Here is a 22,228-nt window from a genome sequence, read left to right as displayed (position 1 = left end):
CATGGCTCCAGTGGCCAGAAAATGAATAACAAGAAGGGTAATCAATCAATCTGCATTTATTAAGCACCTACTATATGTGAGGCAGTGTGCTAGGGACCCAAAGATAAAAAAGGAACACTTCCTGCTGCCCTCAAGAAGCATATGGAGACATATTTGTACATATTTAAATTTCTATAGAAGATATGTAAAATAAAATCAAGGAAGGTTGGGGAGTGAGGGTGCTCCCCAGAAGCTGAGGGTGGGGTGAGGAAAGGCTTCTTGTAGAAGATGGCCCTTGAGCTGAAGGAAGCAAGACATTCTAAGAAGTGGAGGTGAGGAAGGTGGGCCCTCTAGGTATTGGGAACAGCCAGGGCAAAGGTACAGAGGTGGAAAATGGAGTGTGTGTGTGAGAAACAGCAAGAAAACCAGTTTGGCTGGACTGGAGAGTGCAGTATGAGGAATAATGTAGAACAGAGATAGAATGGTAGGTTGGAGGCAGTTGGAAAGGGCTTTGGAGGCTCTGTCCAGGGAAGTCAGGCCTGCACTCTAAGAAGATGGACCGCAGCAGGATGGAGGATGGACTCGAGGGAGGCCAGGAAGGAGGATCTTGAACTAGGGGGGTGCCCTTGGGAGCAGAGAAAAGGAGTCAGAGATGTTGGGATCCTCCTTCGCTTTTCAGAAGTGGAAACAGAGGCCAAAAGTGGGGAAACGACTTGGGTATAGTCACATTTAGCACACGGTACGTGGCCCATAAGAAGCATTTAACCCACGCCTGTTGAATGTTGACAAGTAAGGAGCAGAGGCAGGATCTGGACCCATCTCCTTCTGTCCCCCCCCCCACTCGGATATTTCCTTTTCCCCTGGGTCTCTCTCCCCTTGCACCATCCTGGCCTCTGCCTCTTGGAGCAGCTCAAATCACTTGGGTCTCTGGGGCAGCTGCGCAGTGCAGCTTGGGGGTTCCCGTATGTCACCAACCCAGCTTCCTGGAGACCAAAACCACAAGCCAGAGAGCGAGAGGCATGAGAAAGAGACTGAGGCAGAGAGTGAGTGAGCGAGCAACTACGGAAAAAGAGGAAGAGAGTGACAGAGAGAGTGAAGGAGAGAAAGAAGGGAAAACGAGGAGAGGAAGGAAGGAAAGGGCTCATCGCTCCTCAGGATGGTTCATCTTTCCGGCCTGTGTGGATGACTGAGCTGCGACCAGACATGCTGCTTCTCATCGCCGTCATTGGTTGCCTGACAGCTGCTATCTCAGGTACCCAATTCTCCTGGGTTTTCTCTCCCTTTGCGCCCATCACCTCATGCTCCAAAGTTGTGTGTGCCCTTGCTCGTGACTCTCAGAGGATAAGACAACGGGGCTGGTTTGTCGAGCGTCCTAGGACAGCAGCCACCTTAGATGGTCACAGCGCAGCCTGTCCTCTGCCCCACTGTGAGGGACCTGGGGAGAAGGGAGGCTTCGAGACTCCTGTGTGGCTAACTTCCCTCTTCGGCGGGTTTTGTACGTTCTCTTGGGAAGTGACATTCTACTCCAGGGAGAAGAAAGGTCGGGCAAAGTCCTAATGGGAGCTGGACCGTGGGGGGGTTCCAGATCAGTCATGGGCTGGCAGACGCCCCATCCCCACTGCTGACCCTCAGCAACTTAGCACCAAGGGGCCACCTGCTCACGGCAAGGGCCGGGGACTCCCCCAGGATAAGTCCGAGACCCAAGGCAGACTTTCTTAGGGAAGAGGAAGAGACAGGAAAAAATGACTTTCCCTTATCCTGCCCCTCTTAGGAATAGCTCTAGTCTGAATTTAACCTGGCCACCTTGGGGCCTAGAAGGGAATGATAATTTATCTTTTGGTGTGGAAAAGATTCATTTGCCTACCTGAGGAGGGTGCCTGCCCCTTGCTTTTGCTCTTCTTGGGGGCCGGATCGGTTGTCAGGCAACACAAGTTTTCTGGGTTGGGCTCCATCACCGTCCCTGAGCTGAAGCAGGCAGACAACACCTTGCCCTATCCTCCCTCAATACCTCCCAGTCCCTCACTCTTGTCCTGCCCCTTTTCCATGGGAGGAAGCTCCCTGCTTATTATTATTATTATTATTGTTAGACCTAGCTGTACAGAAGGTGACATTTGAAAGAAGGGAAATATTGAAAAAAAGGCAAGGGAGAGAGAAACCTGGGAGAGGAGAGAGCAGTACCAAGGGCTTCCCTTGGCTGGCCTGTCCAGGGAGGGTGGCACAGACGCTGTGGCTCAGAGCTGGGAGGTGGTCCAAAAATACTAGTAACAACAATAGCAATAGTAGTAATAGTAAAAATGCTAACAATGATGGCCCTCTTGAAGGTTTACACAATTCTTTTTACCTTAGCCGAGAATATATTATCTTTTTTTTGGATAACATTTGTTCTCTTTATCTTTCTTCTCCATATATATGTTCGTATATGTATCTGTTGTCTCCTATGTTGGAACAGAAGCTTCTTGAGGGCAGGGACTGTTTTAGTTTTGTCTTTGCATCCTTAGCTTGTAGCGCAGGCCTGGCCCAGGGTAGGTGCCTAAGAAATACTTGGTAACTGATTGTATGACCCTAGTGGTCATCTCTAGCCTAATGGTGCTCGCCCTTTCCGTGTATGAGGACCTCTTTTTAATTTCAAAAAATTTCATGAGCCCCCACTGAATGTTAGGTGTACTTTTAGTGCCTGCCGATAGAGAAAATACAAAAGGACAAAAGGTGAAGGGTCCTTCTGATTATAGATAGACTGTAGACTACGGTTGGCCGTGGGTTGACCGCTGAAAGGTTGGGAACCCTTGTCCACTTTAAATCCACCATTTTCAGGGCTGTTAATGAGGTTCGGGAGAGCCTGCGTCACACAGGGCCTAAATTATAAGGATAGGATCTAAAATTCTCTGGCTGGAAGATGTAGGTCTCTCTTTGCTCCTCCTTTCTGAAAGAGACAATGGAGGGCCTCGGGGAGAGGGGGACTTCAAGATGGAGAGGCAGCATGGCGTGGGGGCCCAGAGCAGAGTCAAAAGCCTTGGGTTGGAATCCTGGCTCTGCCACTTTTTTGGCTCATGACCTTAAGTAGGCTCCTCCATTTCTCTGCCTCAATTTCTTCCTCTATAAAATGGAGTCAAGAAGTCCTCTAGACCCTTCTAGCATGTGAGGGGACTTATCCTGCCTGAGCCCTAGGATCACAGGGGTACCGAGTGGCAAATCTCAGAGCCGGGACACTGACCCGGTAAGATCTGGGGCCTCTCCAGTTACTGCTGATCCTGCCTCGCCCCTCCTGCTCGCTGCTTCTCCCACAATACAAGACAAATGCCTCGGAAATATTCTAAGACAGTCCTTCTGGGCCCCTGCTTTAAGTGATAGCTTAATGGATTTGGTGACCCTTACGGAGTGGGCAGAGAGAAAGAGTCTGTTCTTAGCAGGGACCAGCATTCATAGCAGGATGGAGGCAGACAGGGCAGATCCAATCTGCAGGCCTGGGGTTTGTTTTTGCCAACTACGTGTCTTCACTTTGGGTGGAAGTAGGGACAGAGGGCTCTGAGTGAGAAAAAAAGGTAGAAGGTGTATCTTGTGATAGGAGCCAATTGTGTGTGTGTGTGTGTGTGTGTGTGTGTGTGTGTGCACGCCTGTGTAACAAGATTGGAGTAGAAACATCCCCAGCATGTGTCCAGAGGGAGCAGGAACAGAGAGGCACCAGCTAGGGAGGAATGGGGGATTCAGGCTTCTCTGCGGGAGCCGGGTCTGAAGCCCCTCCAGCGTATACAGGGTTACAGAAAACAAAACTAAAAGAGAAAACAGCTCCCAGCCATTCCATGACATATTAGGAAGAAGCAACTTCCATGATAAAACACTGTCCAGGCTGTCTAATACAGGCTGATCAGCCCCCTCGCTGGGTTAGGGGGCATAGAGGGGCCAACCCAAACTGGTCCAATCTAATGAGCGTTTATTAGGACCCACCTAGGCCCCAGGCCTTGCAGCTGCCACACTCTATCTCCCCCCTCCTGGCCTTTGCAGTCTGCTCCCCACACCTGTAGGGCTTTCCCTACTCCCCCAAATCTCCTGGAATCTCTGGCTCCATTCCACATCCCCCAGGAAGCCTTCTAGGCACAAACATTCTCCTGTTGCCCCATCCCCTCTGTACTGAAATGACTTTCTATTTCCATGATATATATATTTTTGTATTTATTTATCTATTTGTGCATTGCTTCCCCAAAATCCACCCACCCAGTTGACTATAAGCCCCTTGAAGGCCAGGATTCTTCTGCCTTTGGGGCCTAGGGCATAGTAGGCACTCAGTAAAGGCGTGTTGCATCGAGTTGGGTAGTACCATTTGTAACCAAGCCCTAGGATCCCCGACCTCAGTCTTTGCTAGCTCTTTAAGAAGCTGTCATCTGCTTTCTGTCCTCCATTACTCCACTCTCCCCCAACCATTCACTCCCCATCTTTCCACTCAGCAGGCCTTGGCCCCCAGGGGACATGTCTCTTTCCTGCCTGGACTCATATGGTCTCTATTTTGAATTTGTATTTTTGCCCTGGAGGATCGAGCTTTCTTATGCATCTCGTATCCCGGGTACCACCTACCTCCTGGCCTTGTTTAGCAGACACTCAAAACGAGTGGGTTGAATTTTAATTTTCAAATGGGGATGGGGTGAGAGGAGATCATAGCTGAGTGATGAGGTAGCGATGAGAAGGAGTGATCAGGCTTCTCTCTGAGAAGGCTCACAGGTGAATGAATCTCTGGTACTGGGACCACCCAGGACTAACTTGTCTCCTTAACTACTTACGGGACCTGAGCTAAACCACTCACCCTCTCTGAGCTTCAGTTTCCTCACCTGTAAAATGGAGAGGAGCCGAAAATATTTGCCTTCCTTGCCTTATAAGGCTGTTGTAAGGAAAGTGTTTTGTAAGCCTCAAAGCGATATAGAAATATGTGTTGTTACTGTTATTGTACCTCAGTTTCTCTGACAGCTGGGGAGAAGATGTAGCCTCTTCCTGGCTAGAGCTGTGCTGGGGTTAACACTGGCAGACAGGAGGGCTGTGGAGGACTTCACAGATACGTTGCTATAATAATAAAGCAACCTTGAGTGATGAATGGCAAAAAAATAATCATTAATGAGGACGGTGATTGGGACTTGTTGGGCAGGAAGTGTTTGGTGCAGACCTTGTCACATGGAATGAAAGCTTCTGCTTTTTCCTTTACAATCCCTCCTACCTGCTCCTATGCAAGATTATCATACTTCCCCCAATTTTACAAATGAAGAAACTGAGGCTCAGAGAGGTTAAGGGAGTAGCCTGAGCTCACGTGGCTAGTTTAGGGCTCGGTCAGGTAGAATTTGAAGCCTGAGTTTCAGCCCACTCTATGCCATCTGCCCGGAGATTTCCCCCAGGTTTGTAAGTCTCCTGATTGAATTCTGAGCCCAGAAAGCTGCCAGGCCTTTGCCTGCTGGCCCTAGAGGTGCTCCCCACGTCTGGTGGGTATCTGAGGTGACTGGGAAGGAAACGGCAGTAGCTTTGTCACCTCTGAAACTTAACCTTATGACCAGGCACCCCCAGAGCTTGATGGACCTGAGGACCTTGTGTGAGCGGGCAGTTAAATCTAGGTTCATTGTGGAGAGAAAGGCGAGGGTAAGAGCATCTAGATTCTCCATACTTGACACAAATTTGGGCATCGTGAAAGATCCCATGAGAACACTGTACAGAGTAACAGCGCCATTGTGTGATGACCCACTTTGTTAGACTTAGCTCTTGTGAGCAATGCAAGGGTCTAAGACAGCTCCAAAAGACTCATGATGGAAAAAGCTGTCCACATTCAGGGAAAGAACTATGGAGTCTGAGTGCAGATCGAAGCAGATGATTTGCTCTTTCTTTTGTGATTTTTGTTTTTTCTTTCTCATGGTTTTTCCCTTTTGTTCTGATTCTTCTTTCACAACATGACTAATGTGAAAATATGTTTAATATGATCATACATGTATAGCCTATGCCAGATTGTATGCCATCTTGGGGAGAGGGGAGTGGAGGGGGGTGGAATTTAGAACTCAAAATTTCATAAAAACAATGTTGAAAATGAAAAATTCATTCATTCATTCATTCATGAAAAGAAAGAAATATCCCATCAATGGAATTAAAGTTACCTTGTTCCCACTCCATGGGACGTTGGGCCGTCTATGAAAAAAATATATTATTTATAGGGCAAATAGTGTCAGAAATCGTATTTTCTGGCAAGGGTTCCTGAGCCATCGTGAACTCTAAAGGTCCAGGTGAATTGTCTGGCAAGAGAGGGTAGAGTTGGCTCTGTAGATACCTCCCCAACTCTGATAATCTCATCCCTGCTTCCCTAGAGCAAAATGAGAGAATTGCTGTGAATTGAGCTCCAAATATTTCCTTTTGGACCAACGTATTTCTTTCACTCCCACATCTCTGAGACCGGGGTGGGGATAGTGGGACAGTTGGAAGTGATATCTAGGCTGGGGTCCTAGAGTATAGAATGTCCAAGATGGAACTGACCTCAGTATATAGAATATTGAATATTGATTTGATTTGATTTGTTCAATGACATATACAAGTTCATTTTCTTTCCCTTCTACTTCTCTGCATTAAAAATTAAAAACAAAAACAAAAACAAAAACAAAAATAGAAACCTTGTAACAAAAGTGCAAGGATAAATGACATGAGTTTCCTGCATTGGTCATGTCCAGAAATGTATGCCTCATTCTGAACCTTGATTCTATTCACTTTTCTATCGCGAGGTAGGTAGCGTGTTTCATAATTGGTCCTTTGGAAAGAATATAGAATGTCAGATGTTAACAGGGAGTGCTAGACCTGATGAAGACCTTAAAACAGAGAATACTAGAGCTGGGAGAAGCTGGACTGAAGAATGTCAGAGCTGGGAAGGACCTTAGAACATCTCGTCCGATGTCTTCATTCTGCTTTGGGAAATAGAAGCCTCAGAAAAGAGTGACTCACTCAAAGTCAACCCAGCGAGTTAATGGTGGCAAAGGGAAGCCTGTGCTCTCTCCACCACATCAGTAAACTCTATACATGATGTTGGCTGCCAGGGGGATGGGATAGGTTTATCTGGACCTTTTTTCATGTGTGTTATCTCTTCTTAAGAGAGCGATCCTCTTAAGAACAAGCAGCCATTACACATCACTCATCTTACGGGGCCTCGTATCTACAGGGGACAAATCGGGGATTGTCTGGCTATCACTCCCCGCCACAATGTTTCATCTCTTATTCTGGGCCGGATCCCACGGACTTGCCATCAGTCGGGCTCATACTGGTACAGTTGGCTGGCCATCCCACAGTCCTCAAAGAATGTGGACTTGAGGCCCCACAAAAGCCCCCGGACAGAGGCCCGGGGCCAAGGACTAGGGGTTGGAGACCATAGGGGTGATGAAGAGGGACAGGGTTAGTTGAAGGAGAAAAAGGAAAAGAAATTAATTTTCTTTTATTTGAGTAGCCATGTTTTCCGTCCTCCATTTTGAAGTCTCCTGCTGCCTTCTCTCCCTTTGTTTGAAAATGGAGGGCGCTGGAGCTGCTGTTTGAGCATTTGGTAGACAGGTTTGGGTCTTTAGGAGAGAAAGCTACAGGAATAACAATAAGGCAAATCTGGATTAAGCCAGGATGATATTTAATTATTACTTAGAAATGGATCTTTACTTTGGTCTGGGGAGATGGATGTTCTCTAAGGTCCCTTCCAGTTCTAAATTGATGATCCTATAAAGCTGGTTCTTCCCATTTTACAGATGAGGAAACTGAGGCATAAAGACGCTTAACAAAGTGCTGGGTGTTAATGCCATTCACAAGGAGCTATGGGCAGATGAGAACTCCTGGACTGTGAGTTTTCAGTTGCCCCACTCGGCCATGAAGCTAAGCGGAGCCGTCTCTGGGGGCAGCCATTGGGGTAGAGTGCCAAAGGAGGGGGGAGACAAACTGGGTGACTCTTGATTTGAGTGGGTGGTGTGGCACACAGGGTAGTGTGGGAGCTGGGGAAAAGGCCCAGGATAATGCTCAGGCAATGTGGTCAATTCGGTCAGGACTGTCATCTAAGTGTGTGGCAAGAGGCCCCTGGTAGGTAACTTTTCTCTTCTTAAAAGGAGAATTTTTCAATTAGCAAGCCTTTGTTTTTTAGGTAATTGACTTTTCACAGGTATTTAAGAATTTCTTTGAAGCTCTCAAAGGAAACACATGGTAAATCCTCCTGCCTTGGGGAAGCGTGTTAAATAATTTAATTAAGTCCAGTTTAGCATACAATGAATTAAGCTCTGCTTATGAGCAAGGTATTGGGCATTGAGCAAAGGGAGAGTTTGGAGCTGAGAAGACCTGGGTTCAAGTCATGCTTCTGACCATCCTAACTATGAAACCCTGGTTACAGGGCAGGCTTAACTTTCCAGTGCCCCAGGCATCTCTCTAAAACTAGATTAGAGAATAATTGTCCACAGCATCAGTGGAGAGAGTTTCCAGTCTCCTAGGGTGTTGAGAGGGGCATCATCCTCGAAACCCGGGAAGTGAAAGCTGGGGGATTACTTGAGTTCAGGAGTTCTGAGCTGTGGTGTGGTGATCTCCAATCGCATTCCCTCGCTGTTCCCAGTACCAATATGGTTAGCCTCCAGGCCACCAGAGGAGAGGTGAGCCAATCCAGGTCAAGAGAAATGGAGCTGGTTAAAACTCTGTAGCAATCAGCATTGAGGTCAGGCCCATGAGCGGCCAATACACTTGAAGTCCAAGCAAGATAGAGAGAGGGAAGGAAGGAAGGAAGGAAGGAAGGAAGGAAGGAAGGAAGGAAGGAAGGAAGGAAGGAAGCGTTCCTATAGTAAGAGTCCCCTACACTGGATCTGAACCCCCCTCCCCAATTTTTTCCAGGGTTTTATGCTCAGTACTGGGAGTACAAAGATGAAATAAGATACTCTTCTATTATGGATCTTATAATTGAATTAGTAAGACAATCACACAAATAATTCCAGTACAAGCTATAATTTGATACCACCTCCCCTACTGAACTCCCCTCCAAAGAGATCACTTCTGGCTGGAGGTATCAGGGAAGCCTTGGGCTTGGAAGCAGGGGGTAAAGATGGGACAGGGTGGGGAGCAGAGAGGACACTATCCCAGACCTGAAGAACAGAGCACAAAAGGGTTGGATGATGAGAGAAGGCCTAGGACATCCATGAGGAGCAGTGAGTTGACTGGAATTGTCAGCACTGGACTTCTCAGGATGACCTCAGTTTCAATATTGTTTTAGACATTTACTAGCTGTGTGATCCTGAGCAAGCCACTTAACCACTGTCTCAGTTTCCTCAACTGTAAAATGGGATAATAACAGCACTTACTTCATAGGGTTGTTTCAAGGATCAAATGACATTCGTAAAGTGCTCATCACAGAGCCTGACACTGCTTAATAAATGTTTTTTCCTTTCACCTTCCCTTACAAAGAAAGGAATTGAGGCCCAGAGAGATTAGGCTGAGAGAGAGAGAGAGACAGAGACAGAGACAGAGAGAGACAGAGACAGAGAGAGAGAGAGACAGAGAGAGAGAGAGCACTATTTGGTGATAGAACCAGACCCCCTGATTCTCAGCCCAGTGCCTCTGCCCTCCATTCATACTCAGATTCATTGGTCTATTGCTCATGGGAACAGCATGGCAATTCTCAGCCAAGCTGCTAATAACCATTAAATGTTCCTTTAAATGTATGAAGGAGAGCTGCTTTCTGACTCAGTTCCGAAGTGTGATCAATGCCCAGTTCTCTGGGATGTTCAAGAAGGGTGCATGCAGCCCCATCAGTTGCTTCAATCTGGCACTCCCCTGTCTCCCCATCTGCTTCAGGAACCCTGCCAGGACCCAACACTTGTTTTCTTGTCTGTGTAGCTCTCTTATTAAGTTTCCAAACGTATCAGTCTTCTGGGCTACAAGGTGGGGCTAGGCAGGGACCAGGAGATCTTGGTTTGAATCTGCCTTGGCATCAACTAGCTGTGTGACCCTGGGCAAGTCACTTAACCTCTCATGGCCTCAGTTTCCCCATCTTTAAAATACTTGCGCTATCTACCTCATGGGGTAGCTGTGTGAGAAAATGTGTAAAAGAGGTTTAGATATGAGTTGTTGTTATCATTATTAGACTGTCAGCTCCATCAGGATAGAGACTATAAAAATAAAACATTTAAGCTTTGTGTCTCTCTTAGTGCCTAGGACAGTGCTCTGCACATAGTAAGCACTTAATAAATGTTGATTCAATTAAAATTAATGGAGCTCTCCACGGGCCTCAATTTCCTCATCTATAAAAATGAGGGGGTTAGACTAGATCAGAGATTCTTAACTTGGGGCCCATGAACTTTTCTTTTGTTTAACATTGTGATAATTGTATCCCAATACAAATGTTTTTGTAGTCCTGTGTATTTTATTTTATGCATTAAAAAAACATAATTCTAAGAAGAGGTCTAGAGGCTTCACCAGAATGGCAAAGGGGTCCGGGGCACAAAAAAAGGGTAAGAACCCTAGACTGGATTATTCCTTGGCTTCCTTTGTGTCTCAGTTAAAACCCTACCTTCTTGTATAAGAAGCCTCCTCCTTAGCCTCCATGCTTTCCCTCTGACTCGATCCTCGATGTATCCTATCTATATCTTGTTTATCCATAGCTGCTTGAGTGTCCTCTCCCCCATTAGACCATGAGCTGTGAGAGCCGGGTGTTTTTTTGCCTTTCCTTGTCACCCCAGCACTTAGTAAGTACCTGACATATAGTAGGTGCTTAATAAATGCTTGTTGACTGACTAAGGTCTCTTTATTTCCAAGATATTTTTATTGGTTTCAACCCACGTCAGAGGAGTCCAGCATCGGGGAAAAATATGCCATGGTTACCGATAGATTGGCCTGCTGGCTCTCCTGTGGCTCTCCATAAGAAAAGTGCTGAATCTGGTGTCAGAGTTCAAATTCTGACTCCGTACCTAATCAGTCAGTCACAAGTACTTAAGCTCTAGATACAGTCCTGGGTGCTGGGGATATAAATTCCAAAATGAAACAATGCCTGCCCTCAAGTCTCTAGGTGGAGACAACATGTCCACGTAGAACTTTCCAGATCATCTCATCCAGGCCCCTTGTTTCACAGGTAGGAAATGGAAGCCTTGAGATGTCACGCAGTTGAGAGAGAGAAGCAAGAGAAAGGGATCAGTGCTCCCCAGCTCCTCTCAGGACTGAGTAAATGGATCCTGCCAAAGGAGGGTGGGAAATAATGGCCCTATGAGAGGGATAACATCTTTTTTTTTTTTTTTTTTTTGGTTAGGCAATGGGATTAAGTGACTTGCCCAGGGTCACACAGCTAGTAAGTATTATGTGTCCAAGGCTGGATTTGAACTCAGGTCCTCCTGAATCCAGGGCCGGTGCTCTATCCACTGTGCCATCTGGCTGCCCCAAGACAACATCTTTTTAAAATATCAATGGAGGATGCGCTGCACTTGAAGTCCCAAGATTTGAGTTCAAATCCTCCCCTATGACTTACTAGCTTTGTGATTCTGCACAGGTGTTTTCAGTGTCTTGCTATGAAATGGGGGTAATAATTCTTGCAGCATTCACCTCGCAGGGCTATTTCCCATAAAACTCTATGGACACGAAGCTCAAAATTCCAATGTTCGCTTAGTCTTAGCAATGCCCGCTAAGGTGCAGAATGGCATAGTAAAGAGGTCACTGACTCTGGAGGCAGACGGGCACTTCCGATGCTTCGCTCCCTGGGACACCTTGACCGTTTTACACTCTCAGTTTCCTCAGTAAAACAGCGGGGTGGGACGGCATGAACTCTAATACGCTTCCCGCTGTAATCTAGGACCCTAGAATTCCTTCGATTTTTTTTTTTTTTGGAGTTGTGTTGAGGATTTTTTATGGTGTTTTTCACTAGACAAAAAGAAATGACGTTTTTCTGATAAGAAAAGAGAAGTCATTAAAAGGACTTTGTAATTAGGGTTCAAAAAACTTGTGAATTCTGCGTTTGAATTTAAATTTCACAAACATACAATATTAGTGAATTGTAGAAGAGAAAGAAGACATCAACATTAGAAAGTACCCTTTCCATAGAAAATAATTCATGAAAAGTTTAAAAAAGTATTGCTTAAGGAACATTAAGAAAATACTGCTTCACTCTCTTCAACAAACAAACCAAAGAAACAGTCCCTACCCTCAGAGAGGTGACATCAGAGAGGGGGATACAATGTATACCAATAAGTAAATACAGTAGTATCAAAAGAGAGAGTGTGCTAATAATTGGGAGGAATCAGGGGAGGCTTCATGTAGAAGATGGTACCTGAGCTGGCTTTTAAAGAAGAAGTAGGGGTTCCACAAGGCAGAAAGGAGGAGGGAATGTATTCTGGGCATGTCTTAGGCAAAGGTAGGGTGAGATGGAATTTTGGTAAATGCCTAGTGAGCTTCTGTTGGACTGAACAGAGTGTGTGTGAAGGGACCACCGTAGAGCAAAGCCAGAAAGGTAAGGAGCACCTTCCCTGTCAGCTACAGAGTTTGCAGGCCAGCTTTGGATTCTCTCCTTCAGTGGGCGGAAGGCAGGATGTGTGGAATAGTGGAGTTCCCAAATACACTCCTCAGGCTGGTTCATGGCTGGTGTTCTGTGCTATCTCTGGGAGTGTGTGTGAGTGGTAAGGCGTGGGAAAGCAGGATCTTGACCCAGTGGGCAGTTGAGCTGTTCATGGACCCGCCCTTTGCTGCCTCCACCTCCTGTGTGAAAGGGGTGCCATGGTTTGAAGGGAGTTATGAAATGAAATGGCCGTATCTCCTTTGTAGGCGGATGCCTCAGAAATGATTTTTGGGTTGGCTGTCATGGGGGAGGAGGAGGAAGGCAGTGAGCTATAATGGGATGAGCATTCAGTCAACCAACATCATTGGGGTTTGAGCCCCAACTTTGCCTCCTGTCAGTTCCTTCCTCTCTCTGGGTCTCAGTTTCCTCCTCTGGAAAATAAAATGGTGGGCCAAGCATCCCCTTCATCTCTGACAGGCTATGAATCTGTCACTGTGATTGATTCAGCATAGCCTGGATAACACACAACCCATGGATAGTGAGTTTCTTGATTCAGGACTGCTCTTCCCTTTCTTTGTATCCTCAGAGCTTAGCACAGGGCCTGGCACACAGTAGGCACTCAATAAGTGCATGTTGGCTTGACTTTGCTTGACTCACAAGTGGAACTTAAGAAATATTGTTGACTTGACTTGGAGTATAGTAGATGCTTAATAAATAGCTGTTGGCTTGACTTGGCACACTTGTGGGTGGGTGTTTGCCATAAATAGAGACAAGATGTAGTAGATAGGGCCTCACTAATGCTGAGCACTTACCGTTTGCTAAAATGAAGGTAATATGCCATTTCTGTCTTGAGTGTCTAGCTAAATCCCTGGCTCTCCCTGGGAGATTAACAGGGATGCCAAATGCTAGTCCTACACCCATGGTACTTACCACATCCTGCCTCCTACTGTGATGTCATAATTTCTGTTCCTGGACTCTCTATCACAGTAGATGGAGAAGTCACCAGTCTGGGACCAGAAGACTCAATAGCTGTGTGATTTTGGGCAAGTCCCCTTCATCTTTCTGAGCCCCATTTTCCTCATGTGTGTAATGAAGATAACTGTAGTTGTGCTAACTACCACCACCCTCCCACACCCAACCCCCAGGTTGCAATGAGGCTCAGATCACGTTTGCTCAGTGAATCCGAAAGCACTGTCTAAATGTGGACTCTCAGTAGCCTAACTGGTTGTGATGATAGAAAGGGGAGAAACTCACCCCTTGGGGCATCCTGTGGGACATACTGAGCTGGGGAAAGAGTCTCGAGCCTAGGCAAGTCAAGGGCCCAATGGCAGGAAAGCATCTGTGCTGGAGCAACATGATGGAAACCCAAGAACTGGAAGGCAAGACCAAGCAAGGGAAGTTTCCTGGAGATCCTCCCCAGGGAATCACAACCATGCTTGTTTACCTAAAGTAGCGGAAATGAAACTTCTGTTATTAGATTTGTAGAGTGTGAGCACTATGGGGCCAAGGACCCTGCCTTATTGGAACTTTCACTCTCCCCCAGAACTCAGGACAAGATCTGCTCTGTGCATAGTCAATGGCTGATATGGAGCTGTTGAAGGAATGGATGACTGGATCAGTGAATCAATGTGTCAATGGATGGATGGATGGATGGATAGATGGATGGTTAGCTGGAGAGAACAGACATTTTGTCAACTTTGCCATTTTGGTGAGGCCTCACCCTGACCCTGTTCCTTCACTCCTTAGTTCACATGAAGAACAAAGGAAGTTAGAGAGTGATTGAGGAGAAAGTATATGCATCTCATGCCAACTTGGGGCAGTGAAATGGGCTCTGGATTTGGAGTCAGATGTTCTGGTTTGCAGTCTAGATCACTCCTTTCTTTTGTTGTGGGTGCCCTTGGACCAATCAATAGAATGTGGGTTCCTTGATGGCAGACACCATGTTTTCGCCTTTCTTGGGATTCCCAGCACTTGTCACAGTGCCTGGCACAAAGCAAGCACTTCATAAATACCTGTTAACTGGCAGTACTTGGTGCATGGTAGGTGCTTAATTATTACTTTTTGATTGAAATCTCTTCACCTCCTTGAGCATCAATTTCTTCAAGTGAAAAATGAGTGGATGAGATTCCATGCCCTCTAAGTTCTCTCCCAGAAATCCTATGGGTTTTCCATGAGGCTATATGCCTCAGAGGCTTTATTTTTGAGAACCGGGGCAGGAGGACTGTTGGAGTTGGGATGGGAAAGGGGCCTCAGGTAAGGGGTCAATGGAATTCCATCCATCCTCTAAGGGGAGATTCTTGGTGCTGGTTTCCCCATCCCTGTTCAACTCTCTAGAATCATCTGTCTTTCTCCTCTGGAATTCACAAAATACCCTCATTGCGTGGCACGATGGAAAAAAGACAGGCTGTGGAGTACCTGGGTTACTTTGGGCGAGTCTCTGGGCCTCAGTTTCCCTATCTGTAAAATGACCAGATGACCTCTGAGGTCCCTTCCAGTTCAAAATCTATGACCTTGTAAGTAACGTTGTCAGTGCGCAGAGGAAGAGGAACTTAAAACCAAAGACCACAGCCAGGACCTAGTGCCGAGAGAGAGATCTGGTAAACGTCTTCCCCCAAGCCAGGGTAGGGCAACCTTCCCTAGAGCAATCAGACAAATTCTCACGACCCCGAGCCCAGACTGCCTCTTCTTTTTGTAGATTTAGAGCCGGAAGGGACATTAAAGTTATTTACTTCTCCAACCCATTTATCTTGGAAGGGAGAAAGTGAGGCCAGGAAGGGTAGACCAAAGACCAAGCATTCCCTCACAGATGAACCGACCAAAGGGTGGGACATGGACCGTCAGAGCCAGGAAGGACCTTAGAATGTAGAACGTCAAAACTAGAAGGGATTCTGCAGAGAAGGAAACTGAGTCTCAGACAGGCTACATAACTTACACACGGTCAAACAGTGAGTCATTGGCCAAGCTGAGACAAGAACCCAGGCGCCTATACTCCCCTGTCCAGTACTAGGGCTGCTCCTCTCTCCCTTGCTGTCTCATCTAGGCCTCAGTTTACTCATCTGTAAAATGAACAGGTTGGATGGACTAGCTTCTGTCTGAGGTCCTTTTTGGCTCCAAATCTATGGTCCTAGTACCTGAGTATTCTTCTCAAATCCTTAACTGGGCCCATTGTGATCCTTTTCGACACAAAGAATAGCCATCCAGCGCTCTAGGTTTTGTGTCCCATGAGCTGGTGCCCATTCCCACTGGAAAAGAGGTGACTCTGTGATGCTCCCCGGATGAACCGTGAGGAGAAGCCAGGCAACAGCAAACGACCAAAGAAACCGAGGGGTATAGAGCATAGTGGAGAGAATCCTGGGCCTGGAGTCAGGAAGACTCCAGCTCAAACCAGTCTCAGACACTTCCTACTTGCGTGACCTTGGGCAAGTCACTCAACCTCTATCTGCCTCGGTTTCTTCATCTGTAAGTAGGGGATAATAACAACACCTTCTCCCAGGTTGCTGTGAGGATCACTGAGATACCATGTAAAGTGCTTTGCAAGCCTTAAAGCTCTACATAAATGCTGGAATATGTATATATGTATATGATATAGAATATACAAATAATATAATATACACTATTACATGAGATACATGAATGATATATAATCTATATGGAGCACTCTGCTAGACTTCAAGCACTCCTCCATCAATATAAGCCATGATTTATCTCATACCAGGCTGCCAGAGGAGTTTGCCAAGCCTGCTCACTGGAGGGCATCTCACACCCCTGAGAGAAGCAACTGTAATGTTAATGGCCCAGTTCTGAGGGTGATGAGGGCCTTGGCCCACACAGGGGGCTCAAGAAATATGTGCTATATTGAATTGATTCAAGATGGTGTGTGGGGAGGAAGCTGCTGGAGTGTAGAGAGGAGATCTGCTCCAGTGAGCACTGAGCGGGGTGGGGGCCACGTAGCGACGATCCCAGGTATCTAGGCCACGTTGGGGGCATGGGTGTGGACCAGTTGTGGGAGGTCAGAGAGCTTAGAGTCCTTAGCTGGTGCCTTTACTCACCTGAACTACCTGAAGCCTCAGATTGCACTCCTCTGGGGGGGTGGGGTGGGAGTTATTGCCCATAAGGAAGGAACTTTTGCTGCATCTTATTTCTGGCATCATGCCACCTCCACAAGATATTGTTGGCACCCCCAAGGGGATTTCTGAGGTAGGCCTGTGCTAAGAACTTGTGGAAACCACTGCCTAAATAGCATCTGGAGGGGCTGGGGCCTTTAGAAATAAGCTGCCTCATCTTAGCCCATCACCCCCCACCTACAATCTAGGCACGAGCCAGGATGTTTTTGTGTGTGGGTGGACCAAGGGAGGGGCAGAATTGCAAAATGGTGCCTGGCCATGCAGGTCAACTTCCTGCTCAGGCGTTGGGGCTATTCCCAGCATGTCTCTCTAGGGAATTTTATCCTTGGGTTTCACAGGCTCCAGCCTCAGTTCCTAGAAGATGGAAGATGTCTTTCTGAGGTGAAAGGGGGATGGGGGAGAGAGAGAGGGAGAGAGAGGAGAGAGAGAGAGAGAGAGAGAGAGAGAGAGAGAGAGAGAGAGAGAGCACATTTGGATGCTCCATAGTCTGAAATAGTTCAGTCTGGAAGAGACCTTAGAAGACTCAACTGTCCTCTCTTGACAGATGAGAAAATTGAGGCTCAGGAAGTGATTTACTCAAAGTTACATGAGTAGTAGGTGCCAGAAATGAGATCTGAACCCAGGCCCTCTGACTCCAATGTGAATTCTCTTTCAGTAACACCCCAGTGCCTCCATTGTGGTTAGGCTCCAGTACACTCTGTTTGAAAAGGCAGGACGTTCGTATCTGGAGGCCTACATATCCGAGAAGCCCAGAATCCCCGAGCCAGAAGGAACCTCAGAGATCAGCTAGTGCCACCCACAGGTGAACAGCCATCCTCCATAGAACCCTTGTCTCTTCTGTGATCTGTCCTCCACTTTGAGCATCCCCCCTCCCCAGATGCTTCAGGCCCTCATTCCTCTGTGAAACCCTTCTATTATAGAGTGAGCTGACAAACTCATTCCCGATAAGGTACGAGGGGCCAGCTGGGAGATCAGGACCAGTCAATAGATCACAAAACCAGATTTAATAGTAAGGCAGTGTGTGGTGTAGACTGTTAAAGGTGCCGTGTCTGAGGAACTGGGTTCATTCCATCTACTTGAAGATGGGAGTCTTTGGAACGGAGACATCTCTCTCCTCACCCCCACCTCTTTGAAGTTTTTCTGGCTGCTTTCAAGACTCATCTCAAATCCTGTGTAGGAGACTTTTCCTGGCCTCCTTTGAAATGCCTCCCCAACCCCAGTGCCTTCTCACTGAGATTCCTCACACCCCTGCCCCATTTATCCTGTAGATATTTTTATACTTATTCAGCTGTTGGCATGTTGTTGTCTCCTGTGAGCTGCTTGAAGGCCCGACTCGCTTCTTTGTGTATCCCCAGAGCTTAGCACAGTGCCTGGCACATAATAGGTGCTTAATAAATGTTTGTTGACTGACTGACTTGTTTTTATGAATCACTGTTAGGGTCTGCTATAATTCTCTGTTTCCAGTACAGCTTATCGCTGAGTTGTCAAGGACGTCTTAAGGTCTATATTTGTAGTACTAGGATTTGTCCTTTGTCAGTCCAAGAAAAATAGTGATCGTCTGATGGAGCATTCTAGCCACCAACATATTTGGTAGGTGCTCAAATTTGCAGCCCCCAGTAGTGTGCTGAGCTCTTCCTCCCATTGGCTTTTACCATCTGTGTCCATCACTAAGCTGGGGTTCCCTAAGGTCAACCTTTCTGCAATTTTTTCTGGCCATGACATGGGCCTCAACTGCCCTCCCCACCATTATCATTGTTACCATTGTTGGCTCACAGGCTTAGAACCAGTAGGAACCAGGGACAATGGCACTGAGCCCAACCTCCTCATTTTACAGACAAGGAAATAAAGGCTCAAGGAGGCCGACGTAGCCACAGGTAATAAGTGACAAAACCGGGAATCAAAGGCAGCTCTTCTAACTCAGGACCTTGTCCTCTTCCCAGCGCCCAATGACCCCTTGATAACCGCCGTCATTGCTCACATTTATTTTTCAAATTTTCTTTTTTATTATGAAATAAAGAGGCACAAATTAAGAGACACAAGTATCTCAATATACTGAAAGCAGACAGGATTGTATATGAACTCATGAACTTGTTACACACTATTTGATTTTTAAGTGTACATTAACTTGAACAAAGGCGTAACAAAATCACTGTTTACTTGTGTCCCCTTCCAACATAATTTTTGTTTTCTGTGTATTTTTTAAAAAAATATTTTGCTTACGTGTTTTTAATTTTTTCTTTGCTTCTCTGTGTTCCTTCTTCTCCTCTCTCTCTCTCTCCTCCCTTCCTCCTTCTGTGTCTTTCTCCCTTCTTTTCTTTCTTTTTTTCTCTTCCTTCCTTCCTCCCTTCCTCTCTTTCTTTCTTTCTTCTTCTGTCTTATTGCCCATTAACTTGACCCCTTCTTTTAAACAAATAATTATAATCAGGCAAAACAAATCAATATATTAGCCATGGCTGGAAATAGAATATTTCATGCTTTACTTGCCAAGAGGCAGGAGATAATGATTCAGCGTTGGTCTTCTCTCTCTCTCTCTCTCTCTCTCTCTCTCTCTCTCTCTCTCTCTCTCTCTCTCTCTCTCTCTCTCTCTCGTCATATTTTCCTCTTTCTTTTAAAGTAATTTTAAAATTCTGAACTTAAAAAAACACAAAAGAACATTTAAATACATGAAGCACAACACAGAGGGTTGTGTATGAGGCCTTGAATCTCCATTTTATACCTTGCTTTTTAAAGAATGCCTATTTTAAATTCTATGTGTTACTTTCAGAAATGTCCTGCATGTTTATTCTTCTTTCTGAATTTTCTTCTGTTCTTGTCTGCCTTTCAAAAATGTTTCAGTACCCTCCCTTCATCTCCTTTGTCATGTTACAGTATAATATTTTATTTGCTGACATTTCTTTACCCTGTTACTATTTACAATAGACTTTCCTTGAAAATCCGCCCTACTTTTGTGAAGGGGTGTGTGTGTGTGTGTGTGTGTGTGTGTGTGTGTGTGTCTGGGGGAAGCTCATTGTGCATACTGCCCACCAGAGTATGAAGCAGATAGCATAAGTCAGGGGATCTGCCTCTGGGTCCGAGGGGGACCGCATTCACACTGGCTGGCTGGAGAAATTCTATCTGGGAATTAAAACCAGTCCCCCACCCCCAGCCCAGCACAAGTGTACTCCTTCCTGGGCCTCTGGCTGAGCCTCATCACCTCTATGGAATGAGAGCCTGGTGTTCTCATCATCAACATTCCTGGAACCTCTAGAAATAACATCTTGGGACGTATCATATTCAACCCAGCAGAGGCTGCGTCCTCAGCTCAATTCTTTAAAAATTTAAATAAAATTTTATTGATATCTTTTGTTTTTATAGCAACCAAATTCCCTCTTGTTCCTCTCCTCTTCCCAGTCAACCCTCAGAATGAAGTATTTTTAATGAAAAAAAAAGAAATATAATGAGTAAATGATCAAGAGAATCATAAAAAAATCGTACAACATATTCAATTAAGAGATGTCTTCTCATATGTTGTTTGGGGGCCAAACTTTCAACAAGCAATTATTAAGTGCCTTCTATGTACGAGGCACTGTGTCAAGCCCTGGGGCTGTAAAGGCAAAAGTGAAAACACTCTCTGAGCTAGCTCAAGTAGATGAAACTACTAAGGGGATAAAAGTGCACGTGCTACAAAGTAACACCAAGTAATTTCAGGAGTCAGAAAGAGCCTCAGGGAGGCAAGAGAAAGGACTCGGGTAGCCAGTGGCACCAGAACTAGGAATTCTAACACATCCACTTGAGAAGAGAGAAAGACAGAGAGACACTGAGACAGAGAGACAGAGAGAGACAGAGAAAGACAGAGACAGAGACAGAAAGAGAGACACAGAGAGAGAGAGAGAGACAGAGAGAGAGACAGAGAGAGAGAGAGAGAGAGAGAAAGAGAGAAAGAGAGACAGACAGAGAGAGAGAGAGAGAGAGAGAGAGAAAGAGAGACAGACAGAGAGAGAGAGAGAGAGAGAGAGCATCAAGGAGTGGAGATAGCAAAGTGAGGCTACGGAGTACTTTATTTAGAGGCAGCTAGACAGCACGGTGGACACAGCCTTGGGCCCAGAATCCAGAAGACTGGATACCCACTTGGGCAGGTAATGGACCAGGGAGCAGAGTACTCATGGGAGACTGAAGGAGCAAAGCCCCTCTGGAAGAATAAGGGGGATTTTCAGAAAAAGGATAGGATGGCCATCATTCTGAGAAGATTTAAGCACTGTCCTTCCTAGGGACTGGGGAATAGGCAAGACTACCTCTCAAAGTCCTACCTTCTTCTTACAGGACTTTTATTGCTCCAACCGTGGAGTCAACGTAAGCAGGAGTCAAGCAGGCGAATACAATAACAACAATAATAATAACAGATACTTCACACGTCTTTCAATGGGCTCAGTTTCCTGAAATGCTCCCTACCCCTCTTTTTTCCTTTGTTATAAGGTCCTCTGAGGTACATTGGGAAATGAAGGTGATACAAAAACAAATCACATCAATAAGAAACCAACCAAAGAGAGTATCAACTTCTAAGCCTGTCGTTCTAAGCTCTGCCCATTTGGGCGCCAACCTCTCTTATAGCCTCAGCTTGCCCGCCTCCCCTTCCTGTGCTCTTCATGCCAGTCGGACCAGTTTGCTTCCCATCCTGTTCCCTTCTCATCCTGCCCTCTTCCATCCCCACATCTTTGTTCCATTGTCCCTAGTGAAGGGAAGAGACTTCCCCATCATCACATGCTGAGTGAGTTCAGCTCTTACTAAGTGCCTACTGTGTGCTACGTCTACCAAGATGAAGTTGAGGAAGCACAGCTTCATGATAGAATACCGGACTTGAAGTCAAGATGACTTCAGCTTAAACCCACATGTCACACTTACTAGACTTTGAACTTGTTTTACTTCTCTTAGAACCAATCTTGACGTCTATAAAATAGAGCTAACGCTGCCTGGAACCCCCATTGTCCTAGGGTTTGGGAGCATCTCAAATGAGATAATGTATGTAAAGTTATTTGCAAATCTTAAAGCATTCTAGAAATGTTAGCTATTATTATCATAGCATTTTGCAACACAATTCTAAAAAATGTCAATGAATTCTATGTCTAACTTGATTAGTTTACAGAATTGGAAGGAATGTTAGATATTTACCTGGGTTATCAAAAGTCAGTGGCCCCAGTTTACATCTTTATTGACAAACTGGGCACCAGGACTCAAGGGTCTCCCTTGGGCTCCCCAAGTGCCAGGAGGTGGAGGGATAGACAACTTATTAACACCTCCCTTTCTCCCTTTGAGAGCCTAACAAACTCTTCTTATTCCTTTTGGCATCTAAAAATATTTTGAGCTTGAGAAGGGTAGAGATCTCTTGTCACTGTGGTATTAAAACTGGAAACAGAGTGACTCATTTGGCCTCCCGTGGGACAGCCACCTGAGTGGAGGAGACTTGAAATCGGCCATCTGCTGGACCATGCCCTTCTGGAGCCATCTGGTTCTTTGGGTCCAGATTGGGGAAAGTAGGCACGTGACTGCCCAACCAGGCTCTACCAAAACCCTCAGGAAGCGTGGGCACTGTTAGGAGCCGTTATCGTCCCCATCATCATTAGCAGCAGGAAAGATAGAAACAGCCCTGCCTTCATGAGCCAAG

At 46.1% G+C, this 22,228-nt stretch overlaps 1 protein-coding gene across 8 annotated transcripts in view; it reads left to right on the top strand.

The window, feature by feature from the left end:
• Positions 1-1,021: 1,021 nt before the first annotated feature.
• The window catches only part of CD6 (CD6 molecule), a 45,215-nt gene continuing 24,008 nt past the window's right edge, over positions 1,022-22,228 (top strand). For 4 of the 8 annotated variants that reach the window (XM_027858834.1, XM_027858829.1, XM_027858830.1 and 1 more), the window contains exon 1: positions 1,022-1,231. In XM_027858834.1, the coding sequence (XP_027714635.1) occupies positions 1,162-1,231 (70 nt within the window). In that variant the 5' untranslated portion in view covers positions 1,022-1,161. The remainder of the gene's footprint in view (positions 1,232-22,228) is intronic. The other 4 variants (XM_027858833.1, XM_027858832.1, XM_027858831.1 and 1 more) reach the window with 1 other exon arrangement.

This window comes from Vombatus ursinus, unplaced genomic scaffold (assembly GCF_900497805.2).
Source record: "Vombatus ursinus unplaced genomic scaffold, bare-nosed wombat genome assembly UNPS02013931.1, whole genome shotgun sequence".
NCBI lineage: Eukaryota > Metazoa > Chordata > Mammalia > Diprotodontia > Vombatidae > Vombatus > Vombatus ursinus.
The sequence above is the reverse complement of the archived record's forward strand: the minus strand, read 5'-3'. Positions and strand labels throughout refer to the sequence as shown.